This window comes from Tetrao urogallus, assembly GCF_951394365.1.
Source record: "Tetrao urogallus genome assembly, chromosome: 2".
Lineage (NCBI taxonomy): Eukaryota > Metazoa > Chordata > Aves > Galliformes > Phasianidae > Tetrao > Tetrao urogallus.
This window is the reverse complement of record NC_136814.1, coordinates 12,047,382-12,062,377: the sequence shown is the minus strand read 5'-3', so window position 1 is coordinate 12,062,377 and position 14,996 is coordinate 12,047,382. Positions and strand designations below refer to the sequence as shown.

General features: G+C 49.6%; 1 protein-coding gene across 1 annotated transcript in view; it reads right to left on the bottom strand.

Moving 5' to 3' along the window:
* Window positions 1–13,649, bottom strand: part of ITPKB (inositol-trisphosphate 3-kinase B) — a gene marked incomplete at both ends in the record, with an annotated part of 47,546 nt that extends 33,897 nt beyond the window's left edge. The window contains one exon of the mRNA XM_079550051.1: window positions 12,687–13,649. Coding sequence (XP_079406177.1) covers window positions 12,687–13,649 — 963 coding nt within the window. The remainder of the gene's footprint in view (window positions 1–12,686) is intronic.
* Between the last annotated feature and the right edge of the window lie 1,347 nt (window positions 13,650–14,996).

The window sequence follows — 14,996 nt, the reverse complement described above, 5'->3', positions numbered from 1 at the left end:
ATTGTCTCAATGCAATCGTTCACTTGAAAAGCGGACATTTTTGCTATGATCTCACAGTTTGCACCGGCAGGCTCTTCACTGCTTTCCCATTTTAAAATGAACACAGTCAGATGCTTCCCTATCTCCTGGTAGCTGCTCGTGTCAAAGATCTCTGAATCCCCTTTACCTGTGGAAAAAGTGCTCGAACTGTATTTCATGTAAAACTGGACAAAGAAGCAACATGGACCTCACGTGCAGTTTGCACAGCTCCTGTCTTCCAGTCACCGCTTCTGTCTCTGTTTAAGCTCCCACCTCCCAGCTTTGCCTTAGAGATGATTCCCAGTTTCCACGGAGCTGTAAGAGTCAATGCCACCTGCCGTCCCAGCCTCATGTCACACGTACAAACAGGAAGGCAGATTTTGCTCTACTTGTCTATGGGCTTTTTGTTTCAGCCGGGGCGGGGAGGGAGAGCTGCCTTTCTCGGTTTGTTACAGGAAAGCAGAATCAGCTTACATGCTCTGCCCTTCTGGCCTTTCTTTCCATTCAGCCCATTTCTTGACTGCGGGAAGAAGCTATTTCAATAGTGTGTTTGCCCACTTGTGCAGTTCACTGAGAATTCTGCCTTGTTTTCAGCACCCCCAGCCCTTGTGTTCACCTGGCTGAAGCTCCGAGTTTCCATTTTTAAAAAGAAGGTAGCCTAACTGCTAGCAGAAAGGACTGTTACATTGCTTCAAGTGTAACTAAAGGCAGAAGAAAACAGAATTAAAAAAAAAAACTTTGGTGTTTCTTTAGGGCAATCCTATTATTTTGAGGAGACCGTGAGGCAGTGTTTTAACAGTAAATGCACGATTGAGATTTCTGCAGAGCTGCTGTGCACATCCTGACCTCGTGCTGCTGTGCTGCAGGCACTCACTGCCCACCAGCAGGAGGGAGCCACAGCCCAGTTCCATCCCTGCACAGCCCACTCCTCCCCTGCTGGGCTCTGCCCTGGGGCACCACCAGCCCCTGCCCTCCCCATAAGATCTACCCACCTTTCTATCGTGTTACAATTACAGCTGAATGGAAAAGGTATTTCCTACAGCCCCTGACCAAGAGAAGCTGCTGCTGAAAAGTGTGCTGTACTGCACCGCAGCATGTGCTTTGTGCCTGCACCCTCCCAAGGCATGGAGGCAAGGGGTTCAGGAAACTGTCAAGGTAAACCCCAGCAAAGGCAGCTCCGCTCCAGACACGAAGGGATTGCCTTCTGTGGAGGAAACGGCACGAAATGTCCCAACAAGGCAGAAAACACAGCAAGGGGACAGAGAACTCGGCGATGGCTCATCGTGCAGCAAATGTGCCCGTTCCTTCCCCACTGCCTAGGGGAACCCTGTGCACATTTTGGCTGCAGCAGAGCATCTGCTAGCTGTTTGCTTGCTGCTCTTTAATAAATCAGCTGAATGAGCCCAGTGTGACTGCTGGGGGAGTGAAAGTCTGCCATTCAGCTGTGTGCAAACTCTGGCTTTTCTAAAGATTTCCAGATCAGATTTCAGGGCCCCATGAGTTTGGGTTATTTTTCTAACCGAGGTTCCACATCGCATCTTCCGGAGAAGCTGCCAGTTATCTACAAAACCTACAGCTCTTATTAATTTGATACCACAGGTTTCAGTCTGAATCACAGCGAAGGGTGACTGACCTCAGATTAAACTAAAGCCCGTGCTCCATGGCATTGCACCGAAGGGTTGGGCAGCACGGGAGCTGGATGGATACAGCTTTCTTGCTATCAGAACTCAACCAAAAAAACAGGGGAGAGGGGATATTCAGGTCAAACCAAACACAGGATGAAATCGTGGGGTGGTGGAAGGAAAACTCTGAAATGTCTCATTTGGAGTCACAGCGAAAGGTGGTGTTTCATTTTGGGTTATGTAACTTCCAAAAAACCCTTTCTCTTTTCTTTTTTGAATGTGTTCTAATGCCGAGGTCAACTTTTAAGTGAAAAAAAAATGCCATTTTGAATCAAATCTATATTTCAAATGCTTGCAAAACACCAACAAACCATTCCCAAAAAGAAATACTTCATTCTGAAAGTGTCAAAATGACACGCACTGCTATTTTTAACATCCCTCCCTCTTTCCCCACCTCTGTTGTTTTGTTGTTTTGTTTTTTGAGTTTTTTTTTTTCCTAGGCCAGAACTATTCAGGAAATGTGTTTGAATTTGTGAATCATTTTGCTCCCCCTCTCCCTTGACATTTGCTGGAAAATGTACTCTTTGCCAAAAAATTATTCCTCCAGCTCCAGCCAGCTCCTACAACATCTGTCCTGCCAAGACTTTTTCTGGACAGGACTGGGGGTCTAGCTGTCTGGGGGACACGCTACAGATGTTCCAGGGCTATGAATAGGACAGGAGGGAGAACCCCAGCATCTCTTCAGGCAAGCTATGGACTCCAGTGCAGAGCAGCCCTACCCTCTGCTGCTGCCTGAAAAAGCCTTGCAACCACCCAGGCAGTTGGTGTCCAATAGAGGCCACCACGCAGAGGAAGTTCCTCAATGAGGCTGCGTTGGCTTCCGAGTGCTGGGGGAGAGTTTTGGTTCTCTTGGAAAAATGTTCAAATCAACATTGGGCCCTGAGGGTGAAGCGATTGTGCCTCGGGGCTTGGAGCTGCTTCCACGCAAGGTTATGGAAATGTTGGCTTTGACTTTGATGGAAACATGATTGTACCCAGGCTTGCAAGGCGATACAGAGACATGATTCTTTGCAGACTGGTGATTCGTTGTACAGTTTATGTCTCTGCAATGTGAGTGTAAATATTACTGCTCTCATCTGCGAGTGCTTTGCTCCTACCCCAAAACTTTTAGCGAGTGGAAAACTTGGATGCCTCTCAGTTCCCATGTCCAACCTGCCTGTAAGCCTTGCAGCCTCTCCAGGATGACATCCCTAACAGCATCTTTCCGACTTACCTACCCAACTAGAACTCACTTCCCGGGCTCACCACCTCCTATCTCAGTTTCACATCTCTGCAGACTTGCTTTGCAAAGATCCATCAAATCCACTGCTGATAGATGGCTTTCCAATTCTGTCATCTGGCCCCTCTGCATCTCTTTCAGCCTCTTCATTTCAATTCCTTCCCTCTAGGTGCATCAAGCCTCAGCTACTTGGCTTTTCTTTCCAAATGTGATTTATTCTATTCCCATCACATATTTCAGAGCTGAAAGGTCAACTCCTGCGTATGCTCAAGCATGAGATCAGCCTATATTAAACAGGCACCTCTGTGTTTTTTCCCTTTCTGGGAAGGGTTCCCATCCACAAGAACAGACTTGGGATGCGGAGTTGTTTTTAGGCTCATTAAAAGCTCAGAGACCGAGTACCAGAGCTGGTTGGGCTGTACAACATGGAACAGACAAAACACCCCAGGTGGCACTGTGCTACCTCTGCATCTCTTTCATCGCTGGCCTGGCACCTGTTCCATGTCACAGACACTTTTGCTGACCCAGATTCACATGCTGTTTTCAGCAGCGCAGAAAAGCCATTCCAGCAATGAGGAGCAACATGAGAAAACAGAGACCAGAGGAGAGAGGCCAAAACTGTTCTCCTCAAGCTGATATGTAGATGAGGGGCTGTGCATTTGTTTTAACCTCTTGTGCAAGGAGGCTTCACCAAGACCAGCTGGCATTAGCTTCACCCTCCTCTGAGAGAGGCTCTATTTGGCTCCAGGCTGTTTTTCAACCCCTTTCTCTGGAATGAATGAACTTCAAGCAGATTCTTTTTCAGCTGATGGCACACCTAGTTGAAAAGCTGTGGCATACACAGGTTGTGCATGAAGGTGGCAGAGTGACACCTGACGAGGCAATTCTATGGGCTTTGGAAAAAAGATCAAGATTAGATCTCCCTCTGCTGAAGGAAAATGCAGGATTTGTCAAGCAGAGAAAGATAAAGTGGATTGGGAACATTCTGTATGCAAATTTCTAGAAGAATATTAAAGCAATGGAGATGGGAGATGACACTGAAGGTTTTTTCAAACAACCTGTTGCATTGCGCTGCCTTTTAAAATACAGCAGTCATTCAGGTGGATTGAGATAATGTGTACCTTTCCAAAATCTCATTCCTTTGTTTCCTTTCCGGATGCCCTCACCTCCACCCAAGTAAGACATTCCTACCACAAAAGCACAGGCTGAAGGGCTGTCAGCTCTAAGTAAATACAGCTCTGAAGAGATAAGAACTAACAACTTCTTTTCTGAAGCTGCTTGGCAATTGTATTTCTGAGTGCCTACTACTTCTGTAATGCCATCTTGCTTTCAAGGCATATTGACTGGCAGCAGCTGAGATGGTCCCAAGCAGCAGGAATGGGCACGAGGGAGGCTGCGTGGGGTGCAGCTGGGTGCCAGGCAGGTAGTGGGATGTGGGGACCAGCATGGTGCCAGCAAGCTGAGCCCAGCTTGCCTGGTGCAGCCAGGAGGCACTGGCACCTCCACGTGCACCCCCACCAGCAGCATCTCCTGTACCAGCACCCACAAACATCACAACCCTGCAGCCCTTTGTGGTCATTTGTTGTGGGTACTGTGAACGGCAGGAGGCATGAGACTACTCTGAAAAATTGGGCTGTGGTGGAGCTGAACTATACAAGCATAGATTAAAAAATTAAACTGGGCTCCAGTTTGGGTTTGAAAGAAGTATCTGAACCTGTGGGGTCTTATTTAGGCTTGTCTATGGTTATTTCCTGGGCTCTGCCTTTCAAACCAGCTCTGCAGTCCTCAGTAAGGGCCACTTTGCAGTTGTTATTCGAGTTCCTTGCCAATCTGTTGTTGGATTTTCCACTTAACATTATTAAGGGATTAAGTTGTTTGTCTCATCATCTTTTATCTGTCCTGTTGAATTTCCTACAAACAGACCTTCGCCAGACCAAAGCAGATAGAAGGGAAAAATAACACCAAAACACTTTCAAGATACAATCACGGTTCAGGATTTGTCCTTATTACTGTTTAAATTTATTACTTTGGATATGTAAACTTTGCTGACTCCTTAAATCTGGAATGTATTAAAAAAAAGCACGAGGCATTACAACATGTCATAGTATTATACTGTCCTGATTCAGCTACAGCTGGGGAAGAAACATATAACGGGAGATCCTGCAGAGTTAGACATTTTAGACTCAGATCATCAATTGCCATAGAGAAGATAAAAACAAATGTAGCTGAGCCTGGAAAGAATGTTGCTAAAATTGGACAAACATTCAGTGTGAGTAGCCTAGGGGTGCAATAACTTTGCCTGTAATTTAACAAAACCCACCCACATAAAACATACCGAGAGAGATTGCAGATCGGACTCTGATCTGCAGCCTGCCAAAAAAGCAAGATTGACTTTTTCTCCCTTCCTACAGATGCAGGTTTGAATGGTCCCTGCAGAGTGTTAAATATATATTACCCATAATAGCAACCATATTACATTTGGACGTGTTATTAATTCTGCCCCGGCTGCTCTGTGCCTTGGATGCCTGACGAGGCTCACAGCCGCCGGCAGAGCAATCCCTATGGTGCTCACGGTGGGAAGGAACCTGCTCACCACCCCCTCACCCCAACCCATCGGGGCTCAGCTCTTTTAAGGGGCACACACGGTCTCCCTCACCCACCGGATTTACGTACCGTTCCTGAAAGATGTTTTGTGTTTAGCTCAGTGGGATAGAACCTATTCTTACACCTCACCAGAACACTGTCAAAATATGGCTGCAATGAAAGGGCCTTAGCAGTGAGCTGAAGGCAAGGCTTTGCTCCCACCCTATTAGCAGGGAATGGAGACTTTAGCAAGGAACAAGAAAAAATGCTCAACCTTAAATGCAGTTTCCAAAAAGCCGCCATGCAGGTCTCTGCTTGGAACACTCCTGCCCCAAAGGCTGTGTGCATCAACAGACAGAACCTGTGTGGGGACTGCTTCTCTGCTCCATTAACTCAGCTTCACATTGGGCACGCTGCAAGGTGTAACTGGATACGTGCAGGGAAGACAAAGGGGAAAATGATCAAGGACCGAATCTGCAGCACACTCCTGCTGGCCTCAGCGGAGCTACAACAGCTTTTATCAGCATTTTATCTGACCCTAACAAAAGAAGTGAATTGTTTAGCAAAGGAAGAGGGTTCTTTGATTGTATCTTGCTGCAGATGAATTGCCCAAGCAAGGGCAAAGGGACAGGAAGCGAAGGGGGAGGAGGAGGTGCTGCTGAAGGTAGGTGCAGCCGTTGCTCAGCCTTCTGCTATCCTCCACTTGGTGCACATTTCTGCCTGCTCCCTGGCATCACAACCCTACCAACCAGTAGTGCTGGGTATTCCAGGTAACGATACACCGGTCTCAATTCAGGCAAAGCCCAAGGCAATTGGGTTGAAGAGAGTTTGGTGACCATAACATCCATGAGAGAAGAGCCTCCTCTGCTTCACGCAGTCTTAAGGTCCCCATTTTCCAAAACATCAGGTGTAAGGTGTAGAGCAAAGATTAAACTCCAGAAGCCAACAGTGAGCCCTACATCAATTCAATGAGGACCACAACATGGGAACTGCAGTTGCTGACCGCTCTGCAAACCAAATGTGTGATCCGAAAGGTGAAGAGAATCTAATTCTGTACTTTGAACCAAACCTCATTAAAATGTTTGTCAGCATGGCACTTCAGAGCTCTCAAATGTCTGTCTGGGTGTTGAGGGATGCTTAACTACTCCTTAAGAACCACAACAGTGCTGAATGCTAATGCAGTTCCTGTTGTGTAGTGCTGATCAGATGATGCACTGTACTTCAAGAAGTTTCAAGTGCTAAGCAGAACTACACCACAGTTCTCCCAGGAGCAATCCTCATGCTTTGGCTAACCACGTATCACGGATCTGAAAGGAAGAACTGAATTCCTTCTAGCAGGCTCTCTCCCCTTCTCTACACCATTAACGATTTACTATTTAAAAGAAAAAAACAACCAACCACAGACTTCTTCCCATAGCTGAAATGTCTGATAATGCTGGAATCAAGGTAGTGAAAGGAAAAAGGTTAACATGGGTCTTAGCAGCCTGCAGCTATTTCTGGTTTTGATATCACTGTTCAACAAGAAACTACATGGCAGAGAAGCCCTGCACAGCCCACAGCTGATGGCAGCAGAGGGTCTCTCTGCAGACACAAAGCCATGGAAAGAAGTGGCTGTAATCTGCATTTTCCAAAAACATCCACCTTGCAGGTGGAGACGGTGAGTTTCTAAGTGTACCCATGCCAACTGAAAGGTGCTGCAGAGCAAACTGCACATTTTGCTTCCTGAACACTGACCGAAGAGCCAAATGATGGGCATTTTCACATGAAAGTGGTGAACCTCAGACTGCAGCATTTGCAGACTTTGTGCAAATGCTGTGCCTGGCTCTTCGTGTGCATGATGAATGTATTTATTATATGTAAGTATTACAGAACACACTAGTGAGCAATTTAACATCAGCTTCCTGTCTTAAGAACACTCTTCAACTAATCCTATAGATACTATGGGAGCAAATAGAAAAGAAAGGTATTGGAGGAGAGGACTTTTCCTGAGGAGAGGGAGGCTGAGCACAATGAATTCTGTATGTGGGCCAAGCCAAGTGACCCAGCAGGCATGGAAGCCCATGTTGCCCTAGAAGTCACATTTGAGAACAGGGATTAGGCTGCTAAGTTACTTGGTGATTTGCAAATGTTAACATTTAGTTTTCGCTGTCTGTTAAATATTAACATATCTTTCTTAGAAAGCTTGGCTGGACTTTATTGGATGAAAGCAGGTCAAATTTACTGCACAAATTTACCTACTGCTATAAACAAAAATAATCTCTAACAATTACAGAAGACTAATCTTAGCTGGAGCAAAGTTTAACATTGTACATAGATGCCGTTATTTCTCTAGTGAGTTAGAGCAGATTTACATGTAAAGAAAACATTCGCTCAGCGCTGGCTTTCAGTCACTGTGTGGCACGCAAGAGCTCAGTGCTGCGCTAATACTTTCTTCACATGCAAATCTGTCCTAACACATTATAGAAATAATATGGAAAACATGAGACAGGTGCTGACTAGTTTGATTGTTTTTTGTCTTTGCAAGGCTCTAGAATGTTAAAGACAAAACTGTAAAGTTTCCACTGATCTGAGAGTTTAATTTTGAGGACATTCACCTTAACACCACATGGGTCCAACTAGCAAAGCTCCTGACATCCTGCAATTGCCATTGCTGGAGATCCTAGAGATGAACCTAATGCTTGCTCTTGCCTGTTCTTCCTGCACCTCAGGAACGCTTTGGGTTTTCTTCCATTCCTTTATGAACATCTTCAATGTGAAATTGTTTAAAAACAAAATATGCAAGAGACGTCAGCTGTGCCAGCAAATAAGACATCTGCTATGCACCCTGTTATTCCTGTGCTGTCAATCGTGGAGAACATTAGCAGGGAAGAAACACTTCCCAATGAACTTAAATGTGTTGATGAAAATGGATCTGAAATAGCACTGCTTATCTTCCATCAGGTTATGGCAGCACCCTCATTTAGCCTGCATGGGTGGGAGCCCAGAAGAAAGCTGCTTATCTGCAGAGCAGGCCACACGAGTAGGTAGGAGATGAGCTACCGTGGTGCATTGCTTTGTGAATTCCCAAGAGTGCACAGACTTGGCCAGCTGACAGCCTCACGCTCTGCCCATCCTGCCAGCCATGGATGGGTCAGCCAAAACACGCCGTGTCATCAGGTCTGCTCGACGTGCAGGAAAAGTGGAGGTGCCCACCTCAGCCTGTCTGAGTCTTGCCACAGCAGTGCTGAAAGTGGTTCCGTCCTCAAGGGAATGGCATGGAGCTGTGTCTGGGGAGAGGAAGGTGGGGGTTAGGAAAAGGCTCTGCCCCAGAGGGCAGTAAACATGGAACAGGCTGCCAGGACAGTGGGCCTCGAGCTGCTGAGTTCAAGGTGCATCTGGACAACACTATCAGACATAGGGTCTGATTTTCCAGTGGTGCCGTGTGGAGCCAGGAGTTGGGCTCGATGATCCTTCCAATTCAGGATATTCTGTCATCCTATGACTCTATGACTCTCTGGCACCTCACCTGGAAGACTAAGCATCTTCCCTGGGCAGTGCCATGCATACTGCTTAACATACAGTACACACTGCCAGAGCAAGCATGCTAACATGCTACACATTGTATTGATACTATACTGGTGATACCACTTAAGCTCATAAGCTTAGGAGCTTTTAATGCCAATGTGACAGGAGGAAGAAGCAAAATACACAAACACAGTGAGCATAAAAATGCACATTCACAAGGGCTTGCACACATCATCATAGCCATGCAGTCATGGTTTCTGTTACACAGAGACTTCCTGATCACAGTGACAGCTAGGAAAGGGAATTAGGGCGTGTTTAGTTTGATGGATTTTTATAGGAACAAACCCTGCTTACATTGTGGAATATCTCAAAGAGAAATAAGCAAGGATCCCACTGGCCCTTGGCTGATGCAAACCCTATCTAGACCTGGCTCCTTTCAGAAATACAGCCACTGCAAGTCAAACAAATAAATCAATTTAAAAAACGCTGGTCAGCAGCAATGTCATTAGCATTTTCCAAATGCTCTTGCCATTTTGCACATGTTAATGGAAGTCTCTAACCCTAAGCAAACAGCTCTGCCTATTGAAAGGAGGAGAGGTTTCACACTGAACTGAGAGCTTCTTGATTACTATTCAGCATATATCCTTGTGCCTGCACAGCAGCTGTGAGAAGGACAGGATGAGGAATGCTATAGTATTTTGCTCTGTTTTTCCAGGAAGTTTATTTTTTTTCCCTTGACATGGCATTTTTCTCTAGTACACACTTGCACAATTTCTGCATTTCCTTTGACTCCTCTTGCCTTGTTTCTAGCGCTCAAGAATTGACAAACTAGAGGGTTTAGTTCAATGATGATGACTTACTGTAATAATCGGCACTGGAATCGCTTTTGCTAAAGGAATACAGCCGGACTGGGGCCAGCTGTCCTGCTGTGAAGCATACCTCAGTCTACCAGCTTTTCCTTGCACTTTGCAAACAGGGTCCCCAGGGAACAGACAAACTCACAAGTCCACATTTTTCCACGGGAGCCACTGCTAGCATGGGGCTTCTTTGGGGTGAGAAATCCCCTCGAGGAGTCAGGTCACTGCCCTGAGCTAACTGCGCCACTTGCAGTAGAGATGGGGAGCACATTCTCCCTCCCTGCATATCCAACCTGCCCAACCAGCCAGGAGAGGAGAAATCCTCCCCCGGCACAACACGTGCTGTGACAGAGCCCTTCCAAAAGCTGCTATGTCCCTTCAGCTCAGGCAGTGGGTGGACGGAGACAGCTGCTCCTTCCTGCATCTGCCCAGGCTGCCATGCAGGGTACGCAGCAAGGGCTGCCCCACGGTGTGTCCAACTGCAGCGTGCTGGACAGACAGTCCTCCCACACAGCCCAAGAAGTGTCATCGCTTCAGCATCTTTGAAACCCTGCAAGCATCAATAAACAAGTGTGGGGTTTCTCTAGCAGCAACCCACAGCCTGGGGAAAGCCACAGCCAAGAAAGCCCTTACGTGGAGGTTTACTCAGACCTTAAGTGGATTTGCAATTAGACAACAGCAAAATGTCAGACTGCTCTTATCGTCACTGTGCTTCACAGGTCTTTCACAATCACAGCATAGTTGCTGTTTCCAAGTGCTGCACGGCCACCGTGCTCCAGGGCCAGGCAATGCACTGAGCAAACAGTTTCAGCAAACCAACAATGAGCCTGCGGCAGATATTCAGCCACAGAGCTGCTGCAGGTCTCTGGGGTCAAACAAAGCGGTCCTGCCACCTTCGTCCCTTTCACAGGGAGACACCATTCTCTTCAGCCGACCATCTAGCACGCAGACCCAACTGCAGGTGAAGCTCTCTACCTGAAGTACACCAGAGGATGAGGCTGTGCCAGATGCAGGGATCTGCCCCTTCCCCGGGAACACCGGGAGGAACTACAGCAGACAGCCGGACATCCCGAACAGATCGGCTGAGCCTGACAGCCTCCAGAAAGGAAGGGCAGCAGCAGGCCTGCTGTTTATCAAATCTGTAAACAAGCTATGGAAGATATGCAGTGCAGAACATATCTGAAATGAGAATGGCTTTCCCACTGCTCAGTACTCCTCCTCTCCTGCAGGTTCCCCAGACCTTCCCTCTGGCACCTGGCACAGACTGGCAGTGCCCTGCCTGCTCAGCAACGACCTACTCAGCCCAGAGTGAGACGGTTGGGGGATGGACTGATTTTGACAGTAAAGCGTGAGATGCAGAGAGAGCTTCTCACACATTCTCACAACTCACTTCCAGACAGAGAAGTAGTGAGTTCACAAAACAAATGAGTGTGCAACCTGAGTCTGCTTCAGTAGCTGTCTTCTGCTGTCACTATGGATTTAAGATGTTGTCAACCAGTCACACAGTCAGCCCAAGGCCCCGGGACACCTTCCGCAGCAACATCAGGGACAGCTTTGCCCATCGGTGAGCTGTTCTCAGAACATCAGTGCCACCCAGCAGAAGGAACAGTTGTCATTGAGGACGGAGCAGAGATTACTAGATTACTACAGCTTGTGCACAAAAGCAGTGGAATTTCATCGGCAGAAGCAACGATAAAAGGCAGTGATCTGATTCATCTGTCAAGAGCCCCAAAATACAAAAATGTCTGCAAACACGACAAGCCACGCATTTGTAACTTCATTTACAGTGCTTTTACTCAACTGCTACTCTGTCCTGAGCGGAATTGAGCCCCAGTTCTTGGAACAAAACGAAGCACGTAGGAAAGCAAATATGTTTATTTCAGTCTGGTGAGTGTTTGCTAACCGCAGCGTGTCAGTGCTTTATGACTTTGATAACTTTACTCTGCTTTGGTCTTCCTTGTGTAACTGATCTTAGCAATTGAGTTTCATTACCACATACCTTTGGAAACTAAACAGAGTGAACCACACCACTGACAGCTGACGGGCCATTACCAGGCTCTTTACAAGGAAGGAGGCAGTGGGCAGCCCTGCATTTTTCAGGGTTTGTCAGTGTGGTCTCAAACTTCAGCACTTATCTCAAAACAGGGTGATGTCTCCCATCTGGATGATAAGCCCACATGCCAATCAGACAACCTCGTGACAGCCACTCCGGGAGGTTCAAAGCCCTCTATAGAAGCAGTGTGACAGCTCAAAGCAAACCTCTGTGTGGAGCATTCAGACACACGATGAATCCCCAGTGTGACACAACAAATCTCTTGAGCGCCTGCTTTTGGAGAATGCCCCAAAGCATCTTCTCCAAGGAGACCTCTCTGCTTTATGGGTAAAACAGCACTGATGCTTTCTCTTACCTGAAGCTTCCCAACCAGCCATGTGGGAAAGCAAGGTCCAGAAAGAAATGAACTTAATACCTAAAAATATGCTTACCTAAAATATAAGATACTCCATAAGCAAAAAGATTTTTTTTTGTAAATGGGAGGTAGCAGAGATTCTAGAGAAATGTGCTTCCATATGAAAGGTACACAAACACCATAGTGATGGGCATCACCATGTATAAACAAAACAGATGCTCGGCCAGCAAGATTTCCACTCTGAAGAGAACTAAATTCTCCTTTAGGCTCATGCAGATCATAGGAATCCTCATGGGAAACCCAGGGATACAATTTCTGCATGTATCTCTGCTGCCACAGACCTCTACCCATCCACAGTGCCTATGTCACCACTGTGGGGTTGTTCCCCCCTCCTCAGGGCTGCCCCAGGACTCACCACTCGGGGCTTCTGCTGGTCCAGAGTCTGCAGAAAGGCAGGTGCCTGGTCCAGGGTGCGCTCAGGGTCACTGGAGATGTCCTCCTCAGACTCTTCCCAGGATGATGAGAAGCCAGTGGAAGAGGCTGATGATGAGGACAGCTTCCGGACAGGCAGGCTGCTGGGAGGCACGGCTCCTGCCTCCTCCTCTGGGCCTCCCAGGTCTGTGATGATGACGGCAGGGATGCTACCACCAATGACTGGGTACTGGCCCTCCTGTCCTGAGGTGGCCATCACCACCTCACCTTGCTGCGGGCTGGGATCTGATGGCTCCATCCCCATCACCTGCCCCTCCATCACCATGAGGCCCGCGGTGCTCAGCTGATCCTGGGCCCTACCAGCGTCTGGATTCTTGCTCTCCCCATAGGCCCGTGGCCGGGGTCCTGTGCCAAGCCCCATCATCGGCACCGTGGGACTGGCAGGCCGGGATGAGGATGGCCGGGGTGAAGAAGGCCGAGGCGAGGATGGCCGAGGTGACGATGGCTGGGGCGAAGACGGCCGAGGAGAGGATGGCAGGGGGTTCCACAGCGAGTGGGCCCCAGAGCTGTGTGCCTGGATGTGTGCCTCGAAGAGCCCCACTTTCTGGTTCACCTGAACGTTGTGCAGCTCTCGCTGCAGGCGCCGTGCCGCAGGGGAGCCTGGTGGCCTATCTCCTCCCCGACTGCCCCGCCGGCCCCCAGGGCTGCCCAGCTGTGGAGGGGGCTCCTCAGGTGGAGGGAAAAGGAACGCGGAGCTGAGGCGTGGGGAGCGGGGCGGCGCAATGGTTGGGTTGAAGGCAGGGAGCGGGCAGCAGCTGCCAGCTGTCTCAGGGGTCCTGGGCAGCGCTTGCCTGGAGGGAGGTGGTGTCTTGCTCCCGCTGCTTTTCACCTCACTACTGCTATTCATCATCACCAAGCTATTGAGCGCATAGCAGTACACAGCCATAGTAGTCAGCCGGGGCGCACAGGCAGGCTGCCGCCTCGGCACTCAGGCTCAGCGGGGCTGCCGGGGCTCTCTCCACACCAGGATCAGCAGCATCGCCAGGGAGCAGCAGGGGAGCTGGGCTGGTTCTGGTCCGCAGCTCCATAAAACGGGATGCCTACAGAGAGGGAGAGGGAAAAATGAGAGGGACTCTGTGCACAGCGGGCAGCCATTCCAGCAACAGAGTTAGGGAGCGGGGGCCAAACCAGTGGGAGCTGAAAGTTGGAAGCTTCTGAGTGCGTGTTCCAAAAGCTGACATTTTTGGAGGGAAGCGAAAAAGTCCAAACAGCTCAAATTTGCCACCTTCTGGTTTGTCACCTACACCCAGTCTCATTCAGTGATTTCATTCAATGACACCTGCCTGCCCAATTGGGGACCACATCCCACCACCCTGCCCACCTATATGCAACAGCACGGGTGTGCACAGCTGCACGCGTGCTCTGTCCCATTTCCCTGCACACACCCCCTGGGCTTTGCAGCTGCCCCATTAACAGCCCGCGTCCCGCTCACGGAGGCAGCTGGGGGCGGCAGCTCTGCGTGCACGCAAGAGGGGCTCTGCTTTTGCCTCCTGGCGTTCCTCTGCTCTCCTGCCTGCCTTGCTTTGTGCCCGTTTGTTCCGTACGCCTCCGGAGCCGCAATCCTCATCCCGTGCCCGGCGATGGGAACCCCACGACATCCACACAGAAACGCAACCTACGCAAGGGTGTGGGCTTGTTTATGCCCCTGTGTGCTAACCCCGGCGACGGGAGTACACTTCTTCGGAAGTGCCGTGATGCCACCACACGCGCCCCCCGCGCGACTCCGGGCAGATAAGCGCCCCCAGGTTTCCGCGCAGCCCCCGGCACCTGGAACCTGGCTCCGTCCCCTCCCGCCTTCCTCCTCCCTCCCGGCTCTCCCGGAGGGCAGCCCGGGCCGCCCGGAGGAGCTTACCTGGAGCAGGCTCTGCGCCCGCCTCAGTGCGCGCCGCCCCGCCAGCCGCAGCGCGCTGCCAGAGCCATCTCCGCGGGCGCGGTGCGCGCTGCGCCGTCGGAGCTCCGCGCTCCCCGCGGATATATCGCCCCTCGGGGACGGGAGAGCGGCGTTCCCCGCTCCGCGCTGCGGCCAGGTCCGCGGAGCCCTCTCGCGTGCGGCCGGAACGGTGGGGAGAGCAGGAGCAGCGGGAAGAGCAGGAGAAGGAGGAGGAGAGGGAGAGGAGCCGAGAGAAGGAGGAGAGCGGAGGGAGGGGGTAGGAAAGCAGGAAGGAAGTTGTGAGCCTGTCTGGGGTTGAACTCAGCGGAACAAGTTTCTTTTTTTTTTCGCTCTCTCGCTCGC